Consider the following 13,904-nt stretch of genomic DNA (forward strand, 5'->3'; position numbering starts at 1 on the left):
AATTTAAATGTTTGCCTGCAATTTTGAATTGGCTCTCCTAATTGGATCCCTTTTGCCTGGTCTCTGCCATAACTACAAGTGAGGGTATTCCCCTGTGGGGTACTCATGCAGTAGGGTGCAGAATAAAGGAGTAGACTGTCTTGTAACAATTCCTCATGGCAAAAGGACAGGAGAAAGCACATGAGTACCTTATGAGGGCTCCAGTTTTTCCTCCAGTATTACAGCAGTGGTGCAGGGTGTCTAAAAAAGCCCAATAGGCTGTGGCGGTGACAGTGCTTACAGTAATCAGCAGTGAACTGGTCAGACATACCCTCTCTTTTTTTCTTTTTGCAAGTCTGTGTGAGCACACCTGTGCTGAGGTGATGCTCAGCTCTTCCAGCATAGAGCACTTAAAGGGGAGGGTAGGAATCAGCATTTTGAAAGGGGAATTTTAAGGTATTTTCAGGCAAACATTTGGCAACCAAATTTGGACAACTTTAACTGTTGTTCCCTTTAACCTAAAGACGCTCTCCTCCTATATTTTTAGCTGGACTCCTCTGCTCACACATGAACAGTAAATGCTAACAACAACTTTTCACAGTTGGCCTGGGACATAAATTAATGACTTTCATAGCTCCATCCACTAAGGAACAAACTGAGGGGAGGAGTGGGAAGCTCCGACCTAGGGGGAAAACACAAATAATTGGCCCTTTCCTAGTAGAGCCAGATTCCTTTAGGCTAAAAAAGTCTAACATGCAAAGTGTACCAAGGTAACTGTTGAGCAAGGTGAAAGGTATTTTCTTTTACAGCTCTGGCATTTAAACACATGACATTGTAGAGCCGAAAAGAAAGTTGGTGCTAGAAGACCACTAGGAACTGCGATTGCAGGTCTGAAAGGAAAGCTGGTAGTTATATTATGCCCAGCATGTGGGTCCCACTCTGGCCGATGTCTGAATGGTGAAGTATCTTCACTCGGGGCCATCAACCAAACATATCCTAACAGGACTAGCCCAGCCCTCCCCTACATAAGCCCCTTTGGTTTTTGAATTTGTGATTGTGTTGAGACATGCAGATCATGCTCTACTGTGAAAATCATAAACTAGCTAACTGGAAAGGGGATGGTATACAAGAGTTCAAATGCAGCAAGCAAGATCACTGGGATAGGGGTTCCTGGACCTCAAAATATACTGTAAAATTTTTCCATGATTTATTCTTAAAAATATTTCAAGAAACTCTTTACAGCATTTTTTACCTCGGCATTCCGAAGACTGTATATAAAAGGATTTAGCAGAGCTATAATTATGCTGTAGAAGACTGAAGCTACACGGTCCTGCTGTAGGACATAGCTGGTGGATGGCCGAAGATACATAAAGAAGATTGTGCCATAGAAGACACTGACTGCTGTCATATGGGAAGTACATGTGTTAAAAGCCTTGTATTTACCCTGGGCTGACCGAATTCTCAAAATAGCCAAGATAATGTTGGTGTATGAGAAAAGGATAAGTATGAAGCAGCTTATAGAAACCAAGCCACCTAAAATGATCAGAACTGCCAAGTTCATTGATGTATCAGAACAGGACAACTTATAGAGTGGTGGAAGGTCACAGAAGAAATGGTCAATGATATTTGATCTGCAGAAGTTCAGAAGGAACTGTGAAGGAATGTGATGTAGATAATAATAATAGTAATCTGAAAATGTCTATTTTCTTATGTGCATACATATTTTTCTCCTTACTCATTATATAAGTATACAGATTTGCTCTGTTCCTATATTTTCTCAAGATGGCGATTACCCCCTGCATCCCACACACAGAAGAACGCGGAACTGGAGATAAGACCAAAGAGAGCCAAACCTCGTTATGAAAATTATGCATCTTCTTTTCTATCTTAACCAATGAGATGTACCTATTAGACTAACATAGCAATGACGTATTTGTGTGTATAAAACATTAACACCGCCTTGAATAAATTAGAAGTGTAACAGTAACGAAACTGAGCGTGTCTCAGTGTGTTTACTTTTATATGCATGCATATCAACACTTTTCAAATTAGAGACAGCAGCAGATAACCTTGAGCTCGATTGGAGCTCTTAATCATTTCCATAAAAGTTGGTGCCGAAACCCGGGACCTCAGGCTACGGTCGAAGTTATACCGCGACAAGCATTCGGGCGTTAATTGAAAGATAACAGAGGGGGTCTTGCGCAGCCCTAACAGTACCGGTGAGTTGATTTATATTCTTACCACTGTACGACTCTCTTATCTTTCGGTTGACGGCTGGATTCTGTCGGTATGCTGAGACTGTCTTGAGGCAGGTATTTCCTCGCCTGAGGTTGTTTAACGAACCTGCTGATGGGTTTCTGCTGACTGTATTTTTTGTTCACTGTCTGTCATTCTTTGGGTTACGAAACTCAGCAGTCTAAAAGTGCTACATGCGTGAATGTATGGTCTCATCTCCAGACGAGCTGTCGGCCTCTGGGATGAGATAGTTTCCTTGTAGCAGTCGTTTATAGACGGGTGAACTCTAGGTTCAAGGAACCTTTGAGGGTTATCTCAGCTGCTGGCTTTGCAGTCTGAAAGCGTTACAGAGGACTCACCCCAAGAAGAGTTGTCGGCCTCTTGGTGTAGAGCTGTAGAAAAACGTCTATAAACGGGTTTATTTTTGCAGGGTGGTCTGCCCTTGCGTTTATCTTAGCCTGCTGAGGCTTTACGGTTCGAAGAGTGGCAGGTGTAATGTCCTGTCGTGAGTGTATTTGTGGTTTATTGTTTGATATACATGAGAGGGAGAAGGAGGCTACCCGAAGGATCTGTTGGGTCGCGGGCCGTAGCTCCTCACTACCCCTGATGTGTTTGTTCTTGTTCTGAGATTAACTGTACATTAGTCTTATGTGCCCACACCGAAGGAATTTGCTGATAAGAACGCTGAGAAAAATATTAACTCCTTGGTTGTATGTATTCCCCTCTCAAGCCGTTAGCCGAGAAACAGAAAGTGATATTGTAATGAAAGTGATATTGTAAAGAAGGAGAGAAGAAGATGTTGAAATAGTTAACAAAGTTGAAAGAAGTGACGAAAGTTATGTTGCAGAAGAAACAGGGAGAAAAATCCTGTGTGATAAAGAAAATTGGATAAAGGAAGTTAAGAAAGATGGCGATTGTATTATGTATGTATAGCTGATGATATGTTGGAACTTTAAACAAAGGAGGGGAGGGACAGCACTGCCCTCCGTCTAACAACCACTCCTTTCTCACCACCCAAGCACAACCCACTGTGACAACTCAGCCCGGCGGCCATCTTGGTGCACCCATGCCTTCACTCACTGCCCAGCCTAGTGCACTTCCTGCCGGAGGCCATCTTGGTACACCCAGTGAGCTCAAACACCGCCTGTACCCAGTCCTCCCTGTTTTAAACAGGGATGGTTCCTTCCACACACCTGTCTTCCCCAATACGGAAGCACCACATTCACAGGCCGGATATATTAATGATGAAGAAGCATCTGAGTGGGAAGACCAACAACAGGCAGCAAGACCACCTGCTGATTTAACCCCCAATCCAGTTCCAGACTCACAGTTTAAAGAGGATCTCAAACACATGCTGACAACCATAAGGAACAGTGTCCCTTCCCAGCCCCCGCAACAACAACAGTCTCGGTTACCAGAAGGGGCACCAGTGATGTATGTCGCTTTTACTCCATCACAAGCAGCGGCCTTAGTGACAAGTCTGCCTGACCCAGAGAAGCAGCCAATGCCCTTCTACCGCAGGATAGTGCAGATACAAGAAACTTACTCAGCTGCCTGGAGAGACTTGATCAGCCTATGCCAAATCAAAGCAGGATATGTCTTTTGGTCAGTCATGCAGATGGCCTTCAATGATGCCTGCCTGACAAGTGCCACTTCCTACACCTCAGGCGTGGAGTTCTGTGCACAACTCCACGACTGGGCAAAGGAGAAGTTGACGGATCAGAAGACCACAATCCAAGATATTACCCAAGATAAAGGGGAGTCTGTGAAGAAGTATCATGCTAGACTCATAAAGGCACACACACACATGTTATCAACTGCTTTTGTTTCAGGGCTCAGGGAGGATATCAGAAAAGGCCTGATGGTGGCCCGCCCTGAATACTATTCAATGAAAATGTCTGATTTATTGTTGGTGGCCAGAGGTATAGAAAATCAAAAAGGTAAAAAACCAACGCCCCTCATGGTAACCCATGATGAAGATCCCGCCTACACTCGTCCACCACCACTGCCCAATACCAGGGTAAGGATCACCTGTTACAACTGTGGGAAACGGGGTCACATAAGGAAAGAATGCAGAGCCCCAAGATGTCCCAGACGAAAAACCTACCACTTTCCTCATTGACAGGGGTGCAGCCAAAAGTGTGTTGAGAGCGGTGAACCTGCCTAATAATTCTTTCCTTTCCACTTCCTGATTTGCTTGCCAGATTTGTGGTGTCCTCTACATGTCCCTTGAATCTACTAGGAGCTGATGTGTTGTCCAGACTACAGGCCTCAATCAGGACACGCCTGAAGGGGGGTGAAGTTACATACTCCCCTATCTTTAGAAGACTCATCTGCTTTGTGTTCTCTGCCTCTCTTGATGACACTTAATGAAGAAAAAAAAACTTCAAGTTCAATACTGCAGGAAGTACTTGACAGAATCCCTGCGTGCCTATGGTCCACAGGACCGGGAGACAACGGTAACTTAAAGGTGCCACCAGTTTCAGTCAAGCTAAAAGAGGGCGCTTCATTGCCCCGGAAACCACAATAACCCCAAGAAGAGAATCCTAAAAAGAGAACCAGGTACCTACTGTGGATGCCTTTGACTGCAAAATACCTCACAGAGGTGGACCTTACAAACATTTTCTTCAGTGTCCACCCTCACCCCTCCTGCTGGTACCTTTTCGCATTCCTCCACGGAAAGAAACGGCAACATACCTAAACAGTTGTGCCACAAGGGGCACAGAACTTTCCAAGCCAGTTTGCAAAAGCTATGGCTATCATCCTTAACACATGACAAGAGGAACACCCGGAAGTGATTCTCTTCCAACATGTTGATGACCTTCTCCTTTGTGCAGCTGACTTACCCCCTGTTGAAGTCACCTCAGAAAGCCTGTTGTGCTATCTTGCCAACCAGGGCTGCAAAGTCTCAAAGCCCAAATTGCAGTGGTGCTCAACACCTGTCATTTTCCTTGGACACCGTTTGTCCCATGGGACACGGCACCCCACTGAAGACAGGGTGCAAGTAATCTCTGACACCCCACTGCCACAAGGTCAGAAATTCCTTCATGCCTTCCTTGGACTAATTTCCTAGTGCAGAGCATGGATTCCAGAAGCCTTCCTACTGATGCTCTGCAATCAGACCCTTCCAGATGTCTCCTGAAGAAATATCTAAAGTTTGAAACCCTTGAGTGCGCCACCCCCGGCGCTAGGGCTCCCAGCCTACGACAAAACGCTCAAGCTCTTTGTATCCGAACGTCTGGGACATGCTGCAGGTGTACTCACCCAATCACACGACATCAGCCTACGCCCCATAGGATATTATTCCTGTCGGCTGGATGCGGTAGCAAGAGGAGGCCTATTGTGTCTGCGAGCTGGATTTGCTACACAAGCCTTGCTTGACAAAACTTTGAACTTGGTCCTCGGACACTGCCTCGTTCTGCTTGTTCCCCATGACGTTGTTGCCATATTCAACCAAGATCCAGCCGAAACACTTGTCCACTACCAGACACTTGAGACTCCTGTGTTCCCTCCTACTGGACAGCATTACTCTATTAAGTTGTCAAACACTGAACCCTACCACCCTTCTTCCACTTCTCGAGGGGGGAAAGGAGGAGGAGGAGTAGAGTCTTGACTTATTACCCCCGTGACCGCACAGGACACGCGGTCACCACTGAAAACACTGTTCTACAAGCTGAAGCCTTAACACCGGTGATGTCTACACAGGAGGCAGAGCTATAAGCACTTACTACAGCACGTAAATGGGCAGAGGGAAAAAGAGCCAACATTCATGGACTCAAGATATGCTTTCAGCATTGCCCATGATTATGGTGTTATTTAGGACAGAGGATTCCTGATGGCTGCAGGAACACCTGTGAAAAATTGATTGATGCCTTGCTTCTCCCAACCCAAGTGACTATTCTGAGTAAAAGCACACGACAAAATGAACTCAAAAGAAGCTTAAGGCAATCATCGAGCCAATACAGCTGCCAAACAGACAGCTGGTGGTCCGCGGGAAGTGGACAGCAGGGTGGTAGAAGAAGACCACCCCGTGCTTACCTTACAGACTTTCCCAGTGGACAGAGTTTATCTAAAAGAACTACAGGAAACAGCAAGTCCGGATAAGAAGGAAAGCTGGAAACGGAAAGGAACAACTCTCAGAAATGGACTATTCGAGTGCAACAAGAAGCCTTGTCTACCCAGGAGTATGTACCCAGCCGTGGTGCAATGGGCACATGGAGCTGCCCACTTGACAAAGACTTTTATGAACTCTCTTATCAACAAGTGTTGCACCAAGAGTTACTCCACTGACCGACAGCTTCTGCAGATCATGCATTATCTGCACCAAATGTAACCCAGAATGCACAGAAGAAGCACCTGGCAAAAGCCCTATACCCCATTCCAGAGGATGCAAATTGATCATTCTCAAGTGCCAAGAAGTGGCAGATTCGAATACGCCCTAGTGGAAGTGGTCATGACTGCCAGGACCACAGCTAAGAAATTACTGAGTGAGATAGTATGTAGATTTGGGGTCCCAGAGGTGATATTGAGAGATCAGGGACCAGCCCTAACAACAACCCTTACTAAAGAGATTTGGGCAGCACTGGGGGTTCGGTTGGCACTACACATCCCATACCACCCTCAAAGTAGCGGGAAGGTAGAAAGGATGAATGGGACACTAAAAACAGGATGTTAAAGATGGCCCAAGAGACTAACATGAGTTGGCCAGACAGTTAGCCCATTGCCCTGTTCAGTGTCAGACACACCCCCAGGGGAAACATGCCCTATCCCCTTATGAAATTTTGTTTGGTTCAGCTCCCAGACTTGGTTGTTACTTTCTATAACAGTTACAGTTACAGTCTGATGTGTTGACTAATTATTTAACCACATTATCACGAGAATTAACCTGAATGCATGTCCAGGTGTTTTCTTCCATTCCAGATCCTGAATTAGATACAGGAACACACCAACTACTGTCTGGAGATCCTTGAGCCAAGTTATGATGGTCCATTCCAAGTTTTGGTGACCACAGCCACCTCAGTCAAGTTGGCCAGGAAGAACACCTGAATGCACGCTTATCACTGCAGGAGAGAGTGTTTTCGGGCACTGCATATCCTTTTTCTGTTTGATCTAGGGGGGAGGGGCCCAGGAGGTGGCCATCACAAAAATGATAACATAATTACGTTTTGGTGTAACTCTTCAGGTACACATGTGACCACCTTTACCTTAGATTACTGTGACATAGTACCTTGTCCGTTTGACCCTTCATGGTGATGCCATTGGTACAGTGATATCCCTGACGGTAAGGACATATATGTATGCCACACAGACAGTTACTGGGGACAGAGTTGTGGCTTCTGTGGGGGCCAGTGGGTTGGAACACAGGGCCAGACTGGGCGACCACAGAGTGCATTAGACAAAAAAGATGAAAATAGAAAGCCTGGAGAGGGCATCACCATATATCCCGGGAACTATACCTGTTACTCTAATTACCAGGGTAAGGGAAGGTTCCTGGGTAATTTCACCAAAGGCTACTGCTCCACCTACAGTGAGGTCCCGGGGAAGTTAACACAGAACCAAATCCAGTCACTTGGTGATGTGTATTGGATTTGCGGGGACCTAAAAATCAGGACCAGATTAGAAGGAATCTGGACTGGTGAATGTGCCCTTGCAAAGGTCATTATGCCTCTCCATATTTTAACTGAAGATACCCCCGATACATACACTGACCCAGCACACAGTCAGAGGAGGAAGCGAGCAGCTCTCTCCGGAAGCTTTGACCCTCATGTATACATAGATGCCATAGGGGTCCCAAGGGGGGTACCTGATGAATTTAAAGCCAGGGACCAGGTAAAAGCTGGTTTTGAGTCACTGATCCCTATAATAACTGTCAATAAGAATGTAGATTGGATTAATTACATATACTATAACCAACAGAGATTCGTAAATTACACTAAAGACGCCCTCCAGGGAATTGCTGACCAGCTAGCCCCCACTTCCTACATGACATTCCAGAACCGGATGGCCTTAGACATGGTGTTAGCCGAGAAGGGGGGTGTCTGTAAAATGATAGAAAAAACAGGAACTTGCTGCACATACATTCCTGATAATACTGGCCCAAATGGTAAGGTTACTTTAGCTATAAAGAAATTAGAAGATCTGTCACTAGAGTTGAAGAAGAACTCAGGTATCACAGACCCATGGGATCAATATTTTAGCTGGATGAGTGGGTGGCAGAAGGTGTTCGCCCAGATACGGGTAACGGTATTAATAATCCTGGATCTTTTAGCCCTGATTATATGCTGTATTCTACCTTTTGTAAAAAAGTTAATGAGCAAGGCTGTAGACAATAGCACACCTACATTTCTCCACCAAGAAGAAGAGGACCTCCTTATGATGGAAGATGACAAACCCTTCACTCCTCTACAGTCACTCCCTGTCCATAATCTCACAGTCCTATAGGGTTATAGGGATAGATAGCGCCTGACTGCACCTCTCCAGCTGTATCGAGGAGGGAAGTGAACAGTTGCTGCCCAATTCTATATACAGCCTAAAAGAGTTGCTGAGGAGAAGGGCCAGGCTAAAAAGTAGGACCTTTAGTATTAGGGACAGAAAAGAGAAAATAGTCATTTTAGGGGGGATTGTGAAGGAATGTGATGTAGATAATAATAATAGTAATCTGAAAATGTCTATTTTCTTATGTGCATACATATTTTTCTCCTTACTCATTATATAAGTATACAGATTTGCTCTGTTCCTATATTTTCTCAAGATGGCGATTACCCCCTGCATCCCACACACAGAAGAACGCGGAACTGGAGATAAGACCAAAGAGAGCCAAACCTCGTTATGAAAATTATGCATCTTCTTTTCTATCTTAACCAATGAGATGTACCTATTAGACTAACATAGCAATGACGTATTTGTGTGTATAAAACATTAACACCGCCTTGAATAAATTAGAAGTGTAACAGTAACGAAACTGAGCGTGTCTCAGTGTGTTTACTTTTATATGCATGCATATCAACACTTTTCAAATTAGAGACAGCAGCAGATAACCTTGAGCTCGATTGGAGCTCTTAATCATTTCCATAAAAGAACAAGGAAATGGTGTGCACGAGAGCAGTCATGAATCCTATAACATAGGCAGCAACCACCATCCAGAAACACAAGGTGCTGCTCATCAGAACTCCATAGAGTAATGGACTACAGATGGCTACATAACGATCGTAGGCCATGATACCAAGAGATATACATTCAGTTGTTGCAAAGGACACAAAGACATACATCTGTACAGCACATCCAGCAAAAGATATAGCCTTGGTTTCACTTAAAAGGTCCTGCAACATTTTGGGGGTGATTGCTGACGAATATGTGAGATCTACAAAGGAAAGATTGCTCAGAAACAAGTACATGGGCTTGTGAAGACGTTTGTCAACCATGACTATAATAATTATGCCAACATTGCCCAGCACAGTTGTAATATAAACATGCAGAAATATCACGAACAATGGAATGTTGAGCTCATTCTTGTCAGTAAGTCCTGTGAAGACAAATTCCAACACAGAGCTCGTGTTCATATTTGTGTTCTTGTTTCTATCCAACAAACTGAAAGGTCCCGCATCTGTGTACTAAGAAGGCAAGATATTTCAACAAAACTTAGTACGTCACCCACCGAAGAGACCAACTCACCAGTCAACTCTGTCAATTTAAAACAAGAACTCAAATTCAGAGTTTTTACTATTTACTGTAATATGTGCGAGACATGGTGCATGGTCATATTCAAATGAAAGATGTTCTCCAATGAAACCAAGATGGGTTTGGTCAAGGGTGTTCCTGCATCTGGGGAACTGTTGATGGGGAGTATTAAGGCCAGTAAGCCAGTTAGGTTGCTCCCAATCTTATGTTCCCTCCCTCTGCATAAAGAAGAGGCCGCATAATGGGCAGAGCTCAAACGATGGGGGTGGAACTCTGCAAGAAGCAGATGCATACAGAAGAGGCCGCATGATGGGCAGAGCTCATACAATGGGGGCGGATATATTATTGAGAAGCGTGTAAGGGGTGGATGCCTACGGAAGAGGGGGTTAAGATATAAGCATAATAAAAATTTACTCTGGAAAGTATTGAAATTGCTTGTGTTATGTATGTAACCCGCCCATCAACATTGAACTACCCGCCCTTATCAGCTCTGCCCATCATTGTAAAATACGACCTCTTCTGTAGGCATCCGCCCCTTACACGCTTCTCAATAATACATCCGCCCCTTTGAGAATTCCACCGCCATTGTATGAGCTCTGCCCATCATGTGGCTTCTTCTGCATGCATCCACCCCTTGTAGAGTTGCACGAGCATCGGCAGCGTGCGGCAGCATGTGGCACAATGTCGTCTTGATTGCGCAGGCACCGTGTACAGCTGATCAACAGCTGTTCATGCTCGGAGATTTTTGGCGGCTCCGTTGAGCTCCGTACTGCGCAAGCGCTGCACCGTACAGGGCGGGCATTATCCCACGGGGGACCTTTCTGGGCACAACACCTGGACAAGGCACTAAAAAATGCGAGCAGCCAGTGTGGCATTGTTTTTATAATAATTGTTTTTATTAAACGTTATCACACTATGGTCCCCCTTTATGTTTATTAATGGTATATCCACGGTGGAAAGGAGAATCCTAAAGGTTTCCAGTTACAGCTCCAGTGGCAGACCAGCAAAACCCACAGATGTATACAAAACAGCCTGTTGCAACCTTACTTTTTAATTAAAGAGGTCGTGTCCATTTGGTGAGTAGGCAATTCACTTACACTCCATCGGGTGATATTTACAAGATTTGTCTTGGTGATGGTGTTATGGATAAAATTCACAGCACAAAAGATTACTAATGGACTTTAAAAAAATGATTTATGAATGTATCACCATTATTATGCATTGTTATTCACTCAGCATGATGCACTGTAATTGCTTTGATTAGTAGTTTTTATTATTTTTTTGTTATTACTAATTTGAGATCTCTAGTTCTCTAGCGCCCCCTACCCAATATCACTTTAACATTTATTTTGTAAATGACCATTTAAAGTGGATATTTCAGTAAATTCTCAGTCTACGTGAATACATTCATGACATGTCAAAATATACAGTACTAGTGAAATGATGGCTGAGAGATGACACAGGCATGTAAATCCTGGTGCCTGTGCAGTTCTTGATTGGGTTCACAAATGCCTGCCACAGATCAGCTCCTGCTTCAGCCTCTCACCTTGTGACAAAGTTGCAATTTTGCAGCCTAATCATTGGTGGGAAAGGAGACTAAGGAAGCAATTCATCGTGGCATCATCTCAGCCTAGGCAATGTCACTTTTTTAATGAAAAAAGTTGTTTGTATTTCTTTAACTATTTCTTTTACTATGCTTTATATATTGATAAAATATTGTATATATTTATATTGCACCAACAGTTTACGCAGCGCTTTACAATGTAGAGGGGGGACGGTACAATTACAATACAGTTCAATACAGAAGGAATAGGAGGACCCTGGTCATGGAGCTTACAATCTAAAGGGAGGGGTAGGTGGTACAAAAGGTAATAGCTGCGGGGGGATGATCTGATGGAGGTGACTTAGGTACAGGATAAGGTGGAGGTGGGATAGGCTTCCCTTAATAAGTGAGTTTTCAAGGATCACCTAAAGGCAGACAGGGTAGGGGCTGACCGAACATACTGGGGGAAGGAAGTTCCAGAGGATGGGAGAGGCTCTGGAGAAGCCCTGGGGGAGAGCATGGGAAAAGGTAAAACAAGGGGGCTAGCGAGCAGGAGATCCTGGGAGGAGTGGAGGGGACGATTTGGGCGATATCTTCAGATAAAGGTTGGTGATGTAGCTGGGGGCGATGTTGTGGATGGCCTTGTATGTTGTGGTTAGTATTTTTCATTTTATACGATTGGGTAGGGAAACCAATGATGAGATTTGCAGAGATGAGCAGCAGTTAAGGATCAGTTAGTAAGGAGTATTAAAGTGATTGTAAAGGATCGTTTTTTTTTTTTTTAAATAACAAACATGGTATACTTACCTCCACTGTGCAGCTTGTTTTGCACAGAGTGACCCCGATTGTCCTCTTCTGGGGTCCCCTGACGGCTCCTCCCCGCATCGGATAACCCCCTAGGAGAAGCGCTTTCCCGAGGGGGTTACCTTGCGGGTGCGCTCCCGAGTCCAGCATTTGCGTTCATAGACATGAATGCTGGACTCGGCCCCGCCTCCCGGTGCCTGCGTCATTGGATTTGATTGACAGCAGCGGCAGCCAATGCCTGCACTGCTATCAATCTATCCAATCAAGAGCCGGGACCACATGGAGAGAGGGACAACGCGTCCCCGCCGAACAGATGAAGGGGCTCAGGTAAGTAAAATGGGGGGGCCGGTGACCGTCAGGTGTTTTTTCACCTTAATGCATAGGATGTGTAAAGGCAGGCAAGTGAGGAGAGAGTTGCAGTAGCCATGTTGGAAATTCATGGGGAAGGGATCAGGGAGGAGGAAATATTACAAGCTCAGTTTTAGAAAGATTGAGTTTGAGGAAATGGTGTGACATCAATACTGATATGTCTCTCAGATGTGTAAAGTTACTAAAATGTGCACTTCAATAGGCCTGCCCCACCCTACCCGATCTTTATAGAATGTATTGAGCCCTACAACCAGTGGCCCAGGTGTTTTAAATCCCATTAAAGTACTTTGCAATTTGGATAGGGCTATGGTCATCTCTTACATGACAGTTTGCAGTGCCCTTTAGAGAAACACGGTTTATTCTTAGTCCTCCTGCGAAGAAATGCCTGTTAATTCTCCCAATGAAGTCCACCTAATACAGATATCTATAATGGGAAAAAACTAGCTGCACTACTACTGAATTCAAAGCAGAGGAGTCACAAGTTATGCAGAGTAACTGCTGTTACAGAACAGAACAGAAAACAACCAAGTTTCTGGGAAGGATAAATATATCTCATGCACCAGAATGTAGTGGCGAAGTGAATTACCTTCCCACTTGGGGGAAAGCGGGAGATTGCCACGCAGTAGCTATGTTACTGTTTTCTGAGAAAATGGACTAGAGACTTTAAGTCACGTGTGGTTAGTGAGACCATGCCATATGAAGAGTAATATAAATGTGACGTGTCCTGAACCTTGCTAAGGAAAATGTTGGAAAATGCTATTTCTTTTCTACTGGTTGTGACTTTGCTATCAAGAATAAAGAATATATGGACTATTACCAGGAACTATTGGTGACAGCTTCGTCAGTGTGCTGGGAGCATACAACATCATTGCACCATAGAGGCATATGTGTGGTGTGTGGTAGGGATGAGCTTCGTGTTCGAGTCGAACCCATGTTCGACTCGAACATCGGCTGTTCGATCGTTCGCCGAATTGCGAACGTTATGGGCCGTTCGCGCTAAATTCGTGTGGCGCGTCACGGCCCATAATTCACTGCGGCATCGCAGTGCATTGCTGGCTGATGATTGGCCAAGCATGCACTATGACCCGCATGCTTGGCCAATCACAGCGCCGTCAGTAGAGAGAGCTGTAATTGGCCAAAGCCAGGGTGGCTTTGGCCAATTATGGCTCAGGGGATTTAGTACACACCCCACACTATATAAGGCCGCCTGCACGGCGGCCCTGTGTAGTGTGTGTTCCGGTGTGCTGAGAGATAGAGAGAGAGAGAGACAGTGTCATTTGATTTGAGTTAGATAGAT

General features: G+C 44.8%; 1 protein-coding gene across 1 annotated transcript; it reads right to left on the reverse strand.

Moving 5' to 3' along the window:
• Positions 1 to 1,192: 1,192 nt before the first annotated feature.
• On the reverse strand, positions 1,193 to 9,773 carry LOC141105842 (olfactory receptor 8U9-like). The gene is made up of 2 exons (XM_073595973.1): positions 9,303 to 9,773; positions 1,193 to 1,642 (listed from the first exon to the last, which is right to left on the reverse strand). The coding sequence occupies exons 1-2, from the start codon at positions 9,771 to 9,773 to the stop codon at positions 1,193 to 1,195; spliced, it is 921 nt and encodes a 306-aa protein (XP_073452074.1).
• Between the last annotated feature and the right edge of the window lie 4,131 nt (positions 9,774 to 13,904).

The sequence above is a fragment of the Aquarana catesbeiana genome, linkage group LG08 (assembly GCF_042186555.1).
Source record: "Aquarana catesbeiana isolate 2022-GZ linkage group LG08, ASM4218655v1, whole genome shotgun sequence".
Taxonomy (NCBI): Eukaryota; Metazoa; Chordata; class Amphibia; order Anura; family Ranidae; genus Aquarana; species Aquarana catesbeiana.